Here is a 17,239-nt window from a genome sequence, read left to right on the forward strand (position 1 = left end):
AAACACGAACCCCTTGTGTCAGTGCCAGTATTTTACAATAGGTGCCATTTATTTCAGGAATGAACCGCTTGTATTAGTACCAGTAATTTACAATAGGTGCCCTTTACTTCAAGAATGAACCCCTCGTGCCAGTATGTTGGCACAGGAGCCTGTTGTGCTAATATTTCCTGGAAGTGGAATGCCTGCACCAGTATTTTGTCCCGGGACCTCTATAACGCACTCACGTTCAGTCACACTCATTCTCATTCTCTCACTCACACTCACTCTATTACACTCATTCTTATTCACTCTCACTCACTCACTTGCATGGGCTCTTAATTTCACTCACTTAAACTCACTGACACTCAGACTCCGGTTTATGAATGTTTTGCTCCGGGTTTGCACCACCTTTGTAATGCAAACCCAGTGCAAAGTGTTAAGGTGGCATTTACTATCCAACCGCAGTCTCGATTAGCTTCAGACATGCAGAGTGAAGATGGAGACAGGACCCCCCAATATTGCTTTTGATCAAACTACGAGAACGGCGGAACAGCTACAATAACACATTTGTAACTCAAAAGCATGGTGCTCCAGATCCCAACTCAACAAAGCAAGAAATCGCCCAAGGCAAGTGTTCAAGATTGTCAACCAACCAACCGGGGCGCACAACATAACCAGGATTATCCATAACTCACTGGAAAACTGTGACGCTTTCTCTGCATTTGTCAATGACAAAATCTTAGAAATCTAAAAATAAATAGTGACCGCCAAAGAAAGATTACAAGCCACTATAGAGAATGATCACCATTCCGACGATGAATCTCCATTCCGCAACTCACCCTTCCAAGACCAAAAATCACGCATCACGGAGTGAGTTTAAAACACTAACCTAGGAGGAGGTCCACAGGACATTACTATCCATGAAACCAGTTTCACATTTCAATGACCCTATCTCCTCCACAATACTGAAGGAACGCAGTGACCTCTTCCCACCCATACTGACTGAGATCATACATTCATTGCTAAAACAAGGCTCTATCCTGGACTGCCCGAAGACTGAGCAAGGGACAATCCTCCTGAAAAAGTAGGGGCAGACCCTACAGCTCTGAGCAACTTTCCGCCGGAGTCGAATATTCCCTTTCTGGCCAAATTACTGGAAAAATGTGTGCACAACGAATTGCATCCGCACATTGATAAATTCAACCTATTAACAAATTTCAGTCAGGCTTTAGCTCTGGGCACATCGCGGAGTCAGCCAATGTTCACATCATGGATGACACTCTAGAGATGCTGGACAATGACGATTCCTGCCTACTCCATCCTCCTGGACCTCTCATCGGCACTTGACATGCTCAATCACAACATCCTACGAAGATTGCTACAAAACCGAATGGGGCTGTCTGGGAAAACGCCCTCCTGGTCCGCATCCTTCCTGCAGAACCGCTCACAGTGAATCCAACTAGCCGACTCATTCTCAGATGCTTCACCAGTGAGACGCGGCGTCCCACAAGGATCGTCCATTACCCCCACACGCTTTAACCTCCATAGGGAGCCGCTAATGAAAATCCTCAAACAATCAAACCTTGCATACGACATGTACACACACGACACACAACTATACTGAAGGATACCCTCCCCAGAGGATGTCATCCTACTAAAACTCAACACAACCTCAGGCTGCACATGTCAGTGCAACCATGCGCAGCGCGTCATTCCAACTCCAACTATTGAAGAAACTGAAACCACTCCTGCCACCCCCAGACTTCAATACCAGTGCACTCCCCTGTGATGTCCAGGCTAGACTATGGATGGGCGACCCTTTCAGGTCTCCCCAAGTCGAGAACAGCTCCACTCAAAGTTAACTGGTAACCGCCACAAGGCGCTTTGACCCATTATCCCATCACTGAGGCCTCTCAACTGCTCCCTCAAGTCAAGAACTCAACTGAAAATCCCCTGCCTGACTCATGAAGCTTTACATTATAATGAACCCAGATACCTGGCAGAAGAGATCTGCCTCTCAGGAGGCGCAGACTTTCTCAGAACCCCCTCCCCCCCAGATTCAGAAAACAAAACACGTACACACTCTCCTTTTCGGGCTCGGCTCCAAGGATTTGGAATTCCCTACCACCCAAGGTTCGGTCAAACCCATCGACACACATTTGTTTTATAGGAAAATGAGGTCAAAAAGATCCCAAGGAACAGATTCCTCTCATAGGCCTCAGTTAGCTTGTCCCCCTGAGCGCAGTGTTCAACCGGGTACCTGAGGATGCTCGCGCTCAGAGCAGACTCAGAAATCCACCTTGGAGAGTCCCAACTACTTCACAAATGAACGGCGGATTTTTTATAATATATCTGTTACAACATGCCATATTGTACTTAAGTTTTTGGTTTATGTTTTTGTTAGGTGGTCATTTTTAGGGTTCAGTTTCTTTGTTTGTCTTTCAATCATATGTACCACGCCCTGAAACTCTTGAGTCATGTTTGTGCTTTATAAAACACTGTAAACAAAAATAAAAATAAATAAAAGAGTATCCCAAATGATCCCAAAGTTGCACTATACACTGCTTTGCGTTACTTTGCGTCAAGGGAGCGTTCCATGGGTGGCGCGTGCGCATTCCCACGTCAACACTCCTGGGTTTTGAAGTGAATCCTTATCGACAAACTTTCACCCACAAGAACTTACACCACATACATTTAAAAAATCTACTTCCCACAGCTCTCAAAGGTTCTGTTCCAGTTGAGCGTGCTACACTTTTTATAGTAATAGTGAACAATAGAATATTATTCACTATTAGTATAATGGGCAGAAAGGAATGCGAGGCCTCCCCTGTGTTCCTGGCACTGATTTTGCGAGGGTAGGAGTCGCACAGGCAGTCTTAGGAGTCGCAAGAGCCAAGCCCGGGGTTGCAGCTGTGACCCCTGGTGACCCCTAAATGATGTCCATGGCAGAGATCTTTGTTAGCAGGAGTATTTCCACTGAAATCGTTTTGTGGTAAAATGATTTGGCAAGGGCAGGACTTTGCGCTGTTGATTAACTTCGAATCTTTTATGAACTGCAAAGCTTGTGGATTTTACAAAACTGTATGCCCCCCCCTTCGGGGCAGACTACTCACCTTTAGTAATGATAATACAGTTTTAATATGCACTCCTTATATCCCATCCTAAGAGTTGTAGCTTCTGCGAAAGTCACTCTATATATGGTATACATGCCTCCTTATGTCTCTCATCTTGTAGTTTCTTTGACACCACTTAGGGTCACCTGGAAGCTGAAGGTGTCATGGGTGTCTCTACTTTCTTTTATCCTCCTCCCTAGACGAAGAAGGCCATGCATGTCATACTGGGTGACCTTCACCAGGACGATTACTTCAACCTCATCACGTTCTCTGACACTGTGAACGTCTGGAAGAGTGGACCATCCATCCAGGCCACGCCGCAGAACATCAAGAGCGCCAAAGACTACGTCAACAGGATCGAAGCAGAGGGGTGTGAGTACGATCGTAGTCGAGGGGTGTGAGTACGATCGAAGTCGAGACGTGTGAGTATGAGCGAAGTCGAGGGGTGTGAGCACGAGCGAGCTGAGGGGTGTGAGTACGATCAAAGTTGAGGGGTGTGAGTACGATCGAAGTCAAGGGGTGTGAGTACGATCGAAGTCTAGGGGTGTGAGTACGATCGAAGTCTAGGGGTGTGAGTACGATCAAAGTCAAGGGGTGTGAGTACGATCGAAGCTGAAGGGTGTGAGTACGATCGAAGCCGAGGGGTGTGAGTATGATTGAAGTTGAGGGTTGTGAGTAAGATCAAAGCACAGGGTGTGAGTATGATGGAAGCTGAGATGTGTGAGTATGATCGAAGTTGAGGGGTGTGAGTACGATAAAAGCTGATGGGTATGAGTACAATCGAAGCTGTGGGGTGTGAGTATGATCGACACCGAGGGGTGTGAGTGCGATTGAAGCAGAGGGGTGTGAGTATGATCGAAGTTGAGGGGTGTGAGTACGATTGAAGCTGAAGGGTGTGAGTACGATTGAAGATGAGGGGCGTGAGTATGATCAAAGCTGAGGAGTGTGATTACGATAGAATCTGAGGGGGGTGTACGATTGAAGCTGAGGGGCGTGAGTACAGAATGCAAAATGCCTGGGGATCTGGATAAGGGTGGAATAGACTTTTTGTAACCTAGTGAGGGTGGCTCAGGTGTGCTTGTTGTATCATAATGTGTGTAGTATGCAGTAATGTGGATCAGGTATGCTTGTTGTATCATGATCTTACTCAGGTATGCTTGTGGTATCATGATCTTACTCAGGTATGCTTGTTGTATCATGATCTTACTCAGGTATGCTTGTTGTATCATGATCTTACTCTAGTATGCTTGTTATATCATGATCTTACTCAGGTATGCTTATTGCATCACAATCCTACTCAGGTCTGCATGTTGTATCATGATCTTACTCAGGTATGCTTGTTCTATCATGATCTCAGTTAGGTATGCTTGTTGTATCACGATCCTACTCAGGTATGCACGCTGTATCATGATCTTCCTCAGGTATGCTTGTTATATCATGATCTTCCTCAGGTATGCTTGTTATATCATGATCTTCCTCAGGTATGCTTGTTGTATCATGATCCTACTCAGGTCTGCTCGTTGCATCATGATCTTACTCAGGTCTGCTTGTTGCATCATGATCTTACTCAGATATGCTTGTTATATCATGATCTTACTCAGGTATGCTTGTTGCATCACAGTCCTACTCAGGTCTGCTTGTTGCATCATGATCTTACTCAGGTATGCTTGTTATATCATGATCTTCCTCAGGTCTGCTTGTTGCATCATGATCTTACTCAGGTATGCTTGTTATATCATGATCTTCCTCAGGTATGCTTGTTGTATCATGATCCTACTCAGGTCTGCTCGTTGCATCATGATCTTACTCAGGTCTGCTTGTTATATCATGATCTTACTCAGATATGCTTGTTATATCATGATCTTACTCAGGTATGCTTGTTATATCATGATCTTACTCAGGTATGCTTGTTGCATCACAGTCCTACTCAGATCTGCTTGTTGCATCATGATCTTACTCAGGTATGCTTGTGATATCATGATCTTCCTCAGGTATGCTTGTTATATCATGATCTACCTCAGGTATGCTTGTTGTATCATGATCTTACTCAGGTATGCTTGTGATATCATGATCTTCCTCAGGTATGCTTGTTATATCATGATCTTCCTCAGGTATGCTTGTGATATCATGATCTTCCTCAGGTATGCTTGTTATATGATGATCTTCCTCAGGTATGCTTGTTATATCATGATCTTCCTCAGGTATGCTTGTGATATCATGATCTTCCTCAGGTATGCTTGTTGTATCATGATCTTACTCAGGTATGCTTGTGATATCATGATCTTCCTCAGGTATGCTTGTGATATCATGATCTTCCTCAGGTATGCTTGTGATATCATGATCTTACTCAGGTATGCTTGTTACATCACGATCTTCCTCAGGTCTGCTTGTTATATCATGATCTTCCTCAGGTATGCTTGTTATATCATGATCTTCCTCAGGTATGCTTGTGATATCATGATCTTACTCAGGTATGCTTGTTATATCATGATCTTCCTCAGGTATGCTTGTGATATCATGATCTTACTCAGGTATGCTTGTGATATCATGATCTTCCTCAGGTATGCTTGTGATATCATGATCTTCCTCAGGTATGCTTGTGATATCATGATCTTACTCAGGTATGCTTGTTACATCATGATCTTCCTCAGGTCTGCTTGTTATATCATGATCTTCCTCAGGTATGCTTGTTATATCATGATCTTACTCAGGTATGCTTGTGATATCATGATCTTCCTCAGGTATGCTTGTTATATCATGATCTTCCTCAGGTATGCTTGTGATATCATGATCTTACTCAGGTATGCTTGTGATATCATGATCTTCCTCAGGTATGCTTGTTATATAATGATCTTCCTCAGGTATGCTTGTTACATCATGATCTTCCTCAGGTATGCTTGTTGTATCATGATGTGGGTTCGTCGCCCAAGGAGAACGCCTCATGGGGGAGGTGAAAACAAAGCAGGAGTACGAGGATGGGAGGGCCCAGCGGGTGCAAGTGCCTGATGTGGGGTGGGTCCCAGCAGCCTGGTGTTCTAGAGAGAGGGGGGCAGGTACAGAGAATCACTGATCGAGGGACTTGCTTCTCTCTGGCAGTGAATCTCCATGGTGAGGCATGGAAGGCAATGCCGTAGAGGGACTCCTTGCTAGGCGAGAGGAAGGCTGAACATTTCAGCCTGCATAGCAACCAGTTGTGCGGTCTACCTAGTAACGCGCCATCATGTGGTCTGCCTAGTGATGCGTAGTAATGGGGTCTGTCTAGTGACGCATAGTCATGCGGTCTGCTTAGTGACACGTAATCATGCAGTCTGCCTAGTGGCGCGTAGTCGTGCGGTCTGCCTAGTGACACGTAATTGTGGATTCTGCCTAGTGAGGTGTAGTCATGCGGTCTACCTAGTGACACGTAGTCATGTGGTCTGCCCAGTGATGCGTAGTTGTGTGCTCTGCGTACTGACACATAATTTTGCGGTCTGCTTAGTGACGCATAGTCATGTGTTCTGCCTACTGATGCGTAGTCGTGCAGTCTGCCTAGTGACGCGTAGTCGTGCAGTCTGCCTAGTGATGGGTAGTCATGCGGGCTGCTTATTGATGCTCCATCATGCGGTCTACCTAGCGATGCATGGCCATGCGGTCTGCCTAGTGATGCGCTGTCATGCGGTCTGCCTAGTTATGTGTCGTCATGGGGCCTGCCTAGTGATTGGTAGTCATGGGGCCTGCCTAGTGATGGGTAGTCATGGGGCCTGCCTAGTGATGGGTAGTCATGGGGCCTGCCTAGTGATGGGTAGTCATGCGGTCTGCCTAGTGATCGGTAGTCATGGGGCCTGCCTAGTGATGGGTAGTCATGCGGTCTGCCTAGTGATCGGTAGTCATGGGGTCTGCCTTGTGATGCATAGTCATGTGGTCTACCTAGTCGTGCATTCTGCCTAGTGATGTGTAGAAGTGCAGTCTGCCTAGTGAGGCATAGCCATGCTGTCTGCCTGGCAAAGCTCAGTAGTGCCTTCTGCCTAGTGATGCGTAGTCGCGCGTTCTGCCTAGTGACTCGTATTCGTGCAGTCTGCCTAGCGATGCGTAGTCATGCGTTTTGCGTAGTGAAGCGTAGTCATGCGTTCTGCCTAGTAACTCGTAGTCTTGCAGTCTGCCTAGTGAGGCGTAGTCATGCAGTCTGCCTAGTGACGCGTAGTCCTGCATTCCGCCTACGGGTGGGTAGACATGAGGTCTGCCTAGTGATGGGTAGTCAGTGGGCCTGATAATGATGGGTAATCATGGGATCTGCCTTCTGACGTGCCGTCATGCGGTCTGCCTAGTGATGGGTAGTCAGTGGGCCTGATAATGATGGGTAATCATGGGATCTGCCTTCTGACGTGCCGTCATGCGGTCTGCCTAGTGATGGGTAGTCAGTGGGTCTGCCTAGTGATGGGCAATCATGGGATCTGCCTTCTGACGTGCCGTCATGCAGTCTGTCTAGTGATGGGTAGTCATGCGTTCTGCCTAGTGACGCGTAGTCCTGCGTTCCGCCTACGGGTGGGTAGACATGAGGTCTGCCTAGTGATGGGCAGTCAGTGGGTCTGCCTAGTGATGGGCAATCATGGGATCTGCCTTCTGACGTGCCGTCATGCAGTCTGTCTAGTGATGGGTAGTCATGCGTTCTGCCTAGTGACGCGTAGTCCTGCGTTCCGCCTACGGGTGGGTAGACATGAGGTCTGCCTAGTGATGGGCAGTCAGTGGGTCTGCCTAGTGATGGGCAATCATGGGATCTGCCTTCTGACGTGCCGTCATGCAGTCTGTCTAGTGATGGGTAGTCATGCGTTCTGCCTAGTGACGCGTAGTCCTGCGTTCCGCCTACGGGTGGGTAGACATGAGGTCTGCCTAGTGATGGGCAGTCAGTGGGTCTGCCTAGTGATGGGCAATCATGGGATCTGCCTTCTGACGTGCCGTCATGCAGTCTGTCTAGTGATGGGTTGTCATGGGGTCTGCCTAGCGACGCGTAGTCATGCTTTCTGCCTAGTGATACGTAGTTGTGCGTTTTGCCTAGCGACTCGCTGTTGTGCATTCTGCCTAGTGATGCATAGTCATGCGTTCTACCTAGTGACGCGTAGTCGTGCAGTCTGCCTAGTGACGTGCCAAATACTCATTTGTATCTTAACCCCCACAGGCTTCACTTTTGTGCCTACTCAGTAGCACTGAGGCGAAACCTAAAAAGGAGAGCCTACGCCTCCACTTTGAGTACCCTGAGGGTAGAGTTTTTTCTGAAGGGCAGGGAAGGTGGGGTGGTGGTGGAAGGGGTGAGATGGTGTCTCATACCTTGAGAAGGTTTGTGCCAGAGTCCTTTTTGTCTCAAATGTTGGGGCTTCAAGGCGCAGGGCTACAGAGCCTCGCAGGGATGGGGTTCTCTTGGAGATGGTGAGTTTGCTGTCACGAGGTAGTGGTAGGTTGATGTATTGTGTGCATGTTATTGCCACATGGTACATCACATGCAAAATACCCTGCCCCCCCCCCCCGCACAGGGAAACAAAAACAGCCATGCCTAGCTTCAGGCAGCAGAAATAATGATAAATGTGACAAGAGCCCCCTGATTATCCGCTGTGCACCCCACCATAGCTGATTGCCCCAGACCACCCTCTGAATCTACCTTGGGGTAGCCCTGGTAGCCACCAACTGCGGCTGCGCCGTAATTGAGATACAGTATTTAGTCTCTGCACCCAATCCACTCCGTTGCAGCTGAAGCCTTCACTGCTGCGTAGATCTCCTGATGTTTCTCTCTTTCTGTCCGCCTCATCTCTCCGCCTCTCTCGCTTCCTTCTCTCCATCTCAGCAGAGGTTGCGCCCTCCTCCGGACACCAGGAGCCTGAGTCGCTGTGGGGTGGTGATGATCACTGGTCCCCCCTGGCCTCAGATTGTCTTTACGTCTGCCATTTGTGAGTTATAATAATTGATGCAGCTCATTGCAGTCCAAGCAAAGCAGACCTCAGGAGCTGCAAGCTTCTCCAGACCAGCAAATGTGCAGTAATATTCCCCAAGCACAACATTCCTGCAAACAAGTGTCCCAAGCCGGCTCTCTAGCCCCTCAAACCAGCAGACCTGAGGTAAGAGTGCCTGGACCACCCCTCTGCATCCATATGCCCCCCAAAACAACATAAATGTGGCACGATGCATTCACCAACCCTTGCACTCCAGAACTGAGGTTCACCAGCACCAGCACTCCTGTGCCAAGAGACCCTCTGGGTGCTGGGAGAGGTTTAAGGATAGCCAATCAATCCTGCATCCAGATGCCTAAAACAGAACAGGGGCAGCTGGAGCTGCCACCCTGGAGATGCTCCAGAAACCAGCCCAGGTATTGTAAGTTTCCCCAAAACCAGCAAACTCTGATTCCTGTAGACGGAGACGTAACCTCGTGGCCTGCGCCACTGTGTGTGGCCGGTCCTGCTGTGAGAGCCCGCGGCCGGAGAGGCCCTAAGCTACTCCCTCGATGGATAGGTAGGAGAGAGGTCCACATCTTGGTTTCCTCCCAGCTGAACATCTTCAGGTCACTTCCTGGAGGCCATTCTTGACGCACTCTTGTAGTGGCTAGTCCAGTCTGGGGAAGAGGGTATGGGGGGTTCTCAGATGTTGTAACACAGCTCTGCCCAAGGGGAGGATAGTAAGGCGTACGGCACTCCTCAAGTGCCCAAATCATCAGAGTGCGCCAGGAACTTGGGCCTGATTTAGATATTGACGAACAAGTTATTCCGTCACAACAGTGACGGATATCCCATCCGCTGAAATCTAAATCCCATAGGTTATAATGAAATGTATATTTTGGCCGACGGGATATTGTCCTCGTTGTGACGGGGTAACTCGTCCGCCAATATCTAAATCAGGCCCTCTGTCTATTGCTCACACGAGTGTCTGAAAGTGTGCCACCATCAATACAGATCTATTGTTTACCAGTTTTAATGTGCCAGAAAGTCACCACCTTTTCTCTCTTGCTCACCAGGGACTGATATTAACGCGGCCCTGCTGGCAGCTGCCTCCGTCTTTAACCAGACCACTCCGGAGTGGGAGAAGGTCAAAGGGAAGAAGAAAATACCACTCCTTATCTTCCTCACCGATGGGGAGCCGACCTCTGGGGTGACCTCAGCTGGCCGCATTTTGGCCAATGCCCGGCACGCCATGGGTGGCAACATCTCGCTCTTTGGCCTGGCCTTTGGGGACGATGCCGACTACAACCTAATGCGGCGGCTTTCATTGGACAACCGCGGCGTGGCTCGCCGGATCTATGAGGACGCTGATGCCACGCTGCAGCTGAAGGGCTTCTATGATGAGATAGCCAGCCCCTTGCTCTACGATATCGAGTTGGCCTACCTGGGCAACAGCGTGCAGGACGTCACGCAGACGCTATTCCCCAACTACTTTGCGGGCTCGGAACTGGTGGTGGCTGGAAAGGTGAAGTCAGGTGTTGGCGACCTGCAAGTCCGGATGACGGCCAAAAACTACAAAGATCAAGTTAGCTTTGAGAATGACATACCAGTGACGGGCAATGCCAGCGAGCCGGCATTTGGCTGCTCTGAGGATCTCGAGCAGATTCAGGGCTTTGTGCAACGACTGTGGGCCTACTTCACCATTCAGGACCTACTACTGGCCAGAATCAAAGCCAATGACACTACTGCCCGCCGACTGCTAACCGAGAAGGCCACTAACCTGTCGCTCAAGTACAACTTTGTGACACCGGTGACCTCCATGATTGTGGTAAAGCCGGAGCAGGAATACAGGGACAAGCGTCTACGGGGGTCGACCACTGCAGTGCCCGTAACATTGTTGGCACCAACACACATAGCCCAAGTCACCATGAAAGCCAGCACTGCTCAGACCACCAGTCACCTGGCCACCACTATTGCGAGATCCAAGACCACATCAAGTCCCAGAGGTACAAAGCCGGTTGTTAAACCCACCAGGGCCACTGTGACCACTACCACGGGTAAACCAGGAAACCCCAAAACAATGCCTGCTCCGCATACTTCAGGGACAAAGGGAAACATGGGCAGCACAAAAGGATTGCTCCTCACAGAGCTTGTGGCAGTGCTGCCCAAGACCACCCCTGCTCTCAGCGTTCCCACAGTTGGGCCTGTAGTTCATACCACCAAGTTTCTTCAGGAGTATGATACCACCCCGCCCCCAAGTGCTGAGCAACATCCCCACACTGCTTCATCGGTGGTACCAACTATCGCAAAGACTGCAAAGGTGCCTTTTGTCTTCAACCCAACTTCTGCTATGACTCAAGCACCCGTCGCTACAGCGGTGCCCTCACCTGAAGAACACAACCAAGGGCTGTACAATGCCAGTGCCAGACTGACCACCACTCCACACAACGCAACATCTGCAGCAGTGACTCAGCCTGGAGTGGACAACGCGCAGGCCACATCGGTCCAGACAGTGCCAACCAGCTTGACCCCCACAGTCCTCCTCTCACTGCCGCTGCTCATGCCCATTGAGGAGTCAGAGCTGCTGGGCTTCTCTGACAGAGACATGATGTTTGTGGAGTCGGTGAATCCTCCGCCCGTGTACAGCTTTCTGACCACCAGTGCAGACATCTCCGAGGTATCAGGTGAGAGCCGAAGTGCTAGTTCAGTAGTTGGACTCTTAAGTGTGTCTGATGTGAGGACCAAAAGAATAGGTTGTGTGGGAGAGCAGGAGGGGTATGGCGTGTGAGATGCAATTGGTGCATTCATTTTGCATAAGGTTTGAGGCGTAATAGGCCACATCCAAGATGGCGTTCCATTTCTGGCAGATGAGAAGTGAGACAGGCAAAGTCCAACATGGCGTCCTTCTGTGACAGGTGGCAGGTCCAATGTCCAGCATCCAAAATGGCCAAGCACCTGCGGCAGATAAGTCATTGCATCAGAATAATCCAGGATGGCCAATCATCTGGAGGGGTTTTGTAAACAAAAGCCTAAGGTCGCAGGTCATCTGGGAGGGATGGAGAGGCATCACAGGCCAATGCAAGAAGGAAGTTCCTGTGAGATGGCGCTTTGAAGTGCTTCCGAATCCTGGGTCTGCATGACCTTAAAAACAAGTTCAAACCTGTACACAAATATCCCGATTCTAAAATGAAATGCGTTTGTGGAGCTATTTTCACTTTTAGCTTAAAAGGACAAATAGAGTAACAGATAAATGAAGTGTTCGGGGTCACAGTGGTCTTTTTTCTGTTTCTGCTGAACCTTATTTCAAGAGCCTGAATGTAGCGTATGGCAGCCAGACACCAGATAGAAGCCAGGGGGGGACGGGGTCCTGGGGAGAGCCAAAGCAGGGGGCTGAAGCTGCATCTTCAGCAGGCCAAATGCTGAACGTTGCCTGGGATGCCAAAGAGGATGATGTTTTAATATGAGTAATTAGAGATGAACAGGTCATTGGCGTCCTTAGGAATGTATTTGTTTTGCCAGAACGTGAATATATAATATATATATATATATATATATATATATATATATATATATATATATATAAATTAAACAGGTAACACTTGCACACTCAGGACTCCAGGGAAAGTAAAAATAAATTTAATACAACACAAAGCGTTTCGGTTGACACAGCAGCCTTGGTCACGATTTATGAATTACCAGCTTGCTCGTGCCGGTTCTTGCACCACCCCTCTCGGGCCGATTTAGTTCTAGTTCGAGCATTTGGATCGATATATATATATATATATATATATATATATATATATATATATATATATATGTACACACACACACACATATATATATATATATATATATATATATATATATATATATATATATATCTAAGTAGATATAGGTGTGTGTGTGTTGTGTGTGTGTATATATATATACACACACACACACACATATATATATATATATATATATATATAAATAAGTAGATATAGGTGTGATGGTTGTCTGTACTTTTCAGATGTACCCAGGTTCCTTCTAGTAATTGGAAGGATACAGGCCATAGGATGCAAGTGAGGATAAGTATTCCTATGGGCTGATCCGAGATGTGATTGTGTGATTGACAATGCCTCCAGCCAACTGCAGAAGAATCTCACTCAAACAAGTCATTGTTTTGATGCTGGCGGGCCTAAAGTCTACTCATTGTGTACAGAGCGCAAGGGGTTGGCTTTACCAGACCTAAGAAGACAAAGTTTTAAATTCACAGGAAAGATGAAGTAGGGGCCGGTACTGAATGAGAAAGAGGGCTTCAGCCCCCTCCCCCATCAGCCTGGAAAAGGATAAAGAACAAGAGAAGGGGAGGAGGGGGAGGGGGCAGAAGTGGAGAGGAAGAAGGCTCTGTGTGCCATAGTGAGAAAACAGCATGAAGAAAAAATTAAACAATAAAAGTCATTCACCAGCTGAATTCATCAACTTGAATGGCGTTTCTCTTGAAACTGTGGACGAACTTGGTTAACCACCACCTAGTTCACCCAGCTGGGTTCCCACCATGACTGGGCAGAGCTTCCTAGGAGATCAGAACTGGACTTTTCATCAGAGGCAGGGGGTGTCACTGGACCTAGCCTGCAAAGCCATCATTTATGCAGTGGTAACAGGATGTGTGCCATCCATCTGTAAGAGAACTTAGGGCCATATGTACGAACACATTTTCCCATTGACACAGAATGGGAAAAACCCTTTGCTACATCTTGCCCCAGGTCCTCAAACAGGATGTGTGCCATCCATCTGTAAGAGAACCAGGGCTTTACTACAGGATGTGTGCCATCCATCTGTAAGAGAACCAGGTCCTCAAACAGGATCTCTGCCATCCATCTGTAAGAGAACCATGTCCTCAAACAGGATGTGTGCCATCCATCTGTAAGAGAACCAGGGCTTTACTACAGTATGTGTGCCATCCATCTGTAAGAGAACCAGGTCCTCAAACAGGATGTGTGCCATCCATCTGTAAGAGAACCAGGGCTTTGCCACAGGATGTCTACCGACAGGATGTCTGCCGACAGGGTTTCTGCCCTCCATTTGCAAGAGACCTGGGGTCTGGCTATAGGATGTCTGTCCTCTCTCTGGAAGTGACCCACCCCAAGGAGCATTTTGGCATTAAATAACAGATGTTCTTGTTACCCATCTCAGTGCTACTCAGTTTATCAATATTGATTTGATAACAGGCCAAGGGGACCCAGTGCAATTCAAACCTGCAACCATGAGGCCTAACACCGACTCCTGAAATGGATGCATTAATCTGTTGTGTCACCAAGCCTGACTCTCTTATGTCTGTCCTCTATAGTCAAAGGACAGCTGTATAACTACAGGGTGTCTACGCTCCACGCAAACAAGTACCTGGTTTTGATCAAAAGATCTCAGATCCCGTCCATAGGTGCGCCAAGGTCTGTCCCCTTGCTATAGGAGAGCCTGCTCTCCTGCGCTAGGTGAGTCATTACTACTCACACCTCCTCTGTTGGAATTAGGTGTAAGTGACAGTAATTCTGCAGAGAAGCCCACCGGATGCACCTTTGTTGTTTGAATTGTAATATGTTTGCACCAGTGGCCTGTGTAGTTCACTTAACCCCTTACAATGACTGGTCTTCCATTGCTCTCTCCCTCCAGCCGTCGCCGGGGACTACGAGGACTACTCAGGTAAGGCGCCTTCAGACGGGAAGCAGCTGAGGAGGGCTGAGGTGTCACAGAGGGAGCAAACTCCTACGTATGTAGTGCATGTTGACGTGTGAGGGTAGAGAACAGATCAGACCTATTTCTCTACAGTTTTGAAAAATCTAAGTAGAACCCAGATACGCGAAAGCAAAATCTGGTTCCACATTTCACATTGTGATTCACAAACTTAGGACAAGTAGATGTCAAGGACCATACTTGGCAGATATTGTGCAGCTATGGTGAAGTTTCTATTCTTATAATTTTCCAGAAAGCCACCGCCCCACTGGTCACTGTGTCATCCCATCTGTCCCCAAACCTCTCCTGTAATGTTGAGGCAAAGAGTAGACTTTAATGTATTGGTTACACCCCCAACCAATAGACTCCCTCTGCAAAGGGCTTCTGCAAATGCACCATCTGCCTAAATCCAGCAGGGAAGTGATGTTTAATAAAAAGCAAATACATATTCTTTGAAATACTGTACAACTTCCCCTTAACTACATATCAAATGCAGTTAAAATGTAATACTAAGTAGGGTAACCTTAGTAAACACCAGCATGACCTTTACTAAAGAACAATACGTTGACTGTCATGTGGTGTAAGCTTTACCAAAATACAAAGCCAATACAAGTAGATGTGCCATTTACTGAAATCTGATATATACTTGACTAAAATGTGCTCTTATGTACACTAAACATGGTATAACAATGACCTACACACAGGCTACTTTAACTTGGTTTCATTGTAACATTAGAGTAGAATATTGTTTAACTCTTACTTCAATATTTACTACAAGAGAGCAAACCATTTACTTGCATCCACTGCAACCTTACTAAAATGCAATATAGCCTTCCTTGCATTATGATATTTAATTAAATGTAACAGTGCAGCATTTGCTAAACACCTGAAGAGTGGACATCATGGGCTGGGTAGGATTTGGTAGCATTTAAGATTAGTGTTACTCCACTTTGATTCCATCTTAGCTGAAATGGTAGACATCTAAGAAATGCCTTGTAACTGTAGATATAGACTAGACTATAGCACTGCATGTATTAAAATGTACTGCAGACTTCAGTACTGTTCTGTGTTTTCTTTACTAGTATTCAGCACAGCATGTACCCGGATACTATGCCCTCTTTCTGTAAAAACTCTCATGCTTATAGAGGTCAGTTGTTGCAACAAGAAGTGTTGGCATAAAGGGGGCGATCGGGGCGGTTCTGGAGGATTGAGACAGTACAGCATGCTCCCCTATGGACCTCGCGTCTCTGACCTGAGACGGTGCCCAGGGACTCACTCCTTGAACTCTTCTCTCCTCCTAACTTCTCAGCTCTGAGATGGCCAGTAAGGTCCACTCCCCTAACCCTGCAGTGTTCCTGGGATCCACACAACGGTGTAGGAAACTGGGAAACCCCCACACCAGGCTTCTGGTGAGCATAAACAGCAGTCTCTTCAAGCCCTTCTCTGCTCTTTCTCTGGAGGTTTTGGTAAAGGTTGCCCGTGGGCTCCCGGGTCCTCAGGAGAATCCCTCCCTTAAAAGAACCCAAAAGTTAGTTTGGGAATCATTTCTCGAGTACAACCAAGAGAAGCCATCTACCAAAGGACCAAAGGTGTCTGTAGGTGTTTCTGGCCATTCTCATTAAAGGGGGTTCAAGACAGGCGTCTACTGCACCCCAAGCAACCATGAGCTCTCACCCAAAGGGCTTGGGAACCCCACAGAGATGCCCCTACTCAAGCAATGCATACACTGTGTCTGCTCATATGTCCTTCTGCCCACCAGGACACACTTACTAACCCTGGCTTCTTTTCTGTTTTTTTCAGACTTTGCTGACGTGGATCAAGACTGTAAGTACATCAGACAGGGTGGGCTGGTGGTGCACATCTGAATGCGGGCGCATCACCTCTTGGTGTCCATTGTGGTGGGAATTTAAAGTATCAAAAGGTACCTTGAGGCTGCCTGGGAGGAGGATGCTAGTGCTTGCAGACTGGATGGGCCAAGATCTCCCCACTTGAAGTTTGTATCTGTTCTGTCACATTCTCTAAATTACAAACCTGGTCCATGTAATTTCATGACACCTCGCATAATTATCCAAGTGCGCAGAATCCAATGACACAATTGGGCACATTCTGACATATCATTTTCGAATTTTGCCAACTGCTTTAATAATTTACCATTTCTGTGACATAATTTGCTCATTGTGAAAAATCATTCTAAGATTCCATCCTGGATTTTGCTGATATGTAAAACTGCTAAAACGCAATTTACCAATTTGAAAATATTCTATAATGTGACAATATTTTGTATTGTGTAGTTAGTTGTGAATTGTTCTAAACAGTCTTGTGCAGTTATGTCCTCAGCCTGTGACACAATCATAATTCTGCATTTTCTACTCCATTAACTTTCACTTTCTTATAGAACTTGTAAAATAACTGTAATTCTACAGAAATATGACTAATTGTTAGTTGACATAATTTGATAGTTCTGGAAAAATGTGTCATAATCTGCTCATTACGCGTATTCTGTCATAACATAGTATTTGTTGTTGTGTTGTTTCATAT

The 17,239-nt window shown here is 47.1% G+C and overlaps 1 protein-coding gene across 5 annotated transcripts in view; it reads left to right on the plus strand.

Moving 5' to 3' along the window:
• ITIH6 (inter-alpha-trypsin inhibitor heavy chain family member 6) overlaps positions 1–17,239 on the plus strand; it is a 160,020-nt gene that overhangs the window by 120,584 nt on the left and 22,197 nt on the right. For all 5 annotated transcript variants that reach the window (XM_069209358.1, XM_069209359.1, XM_069209356.1 and 2 more), the window contains 4 exons: positions 3,293–3,464; positions 10,066–11,673; positions 14,642–14,671; positions 16,502–16,525. In XM_069209358.1, the coding sequence (XP_069065459.1) occupies positions 3,293–3,464; positions 10,066–11,673; positions 14,642–14,671; positions 16,502–16,525 (1,834 nt within the window). The remainder of the gene's footprint in view (positions 1–3,292; positions 3,465–10,065; positions 11,674–14,641; positions 14,672–16,501; positions 16,526–17,239) is intronic.

This window comes from Pleurodeles waltl, chromosome 10 (genome assembly GCF_031143425.1).
Source record: "Pleurodeles waltl isolate 20211129_DDA chromosome 10, aPleWal1.hap1.20221129, whole genome shotgun sequence".
Taxonomy (NCBI): domain Eukaryota; kingdom Metazoa; phylum Chordata; class Amphibia; order Caudata; family Salamandridae; genus Pleurodeles; species Pleurodeles waltl.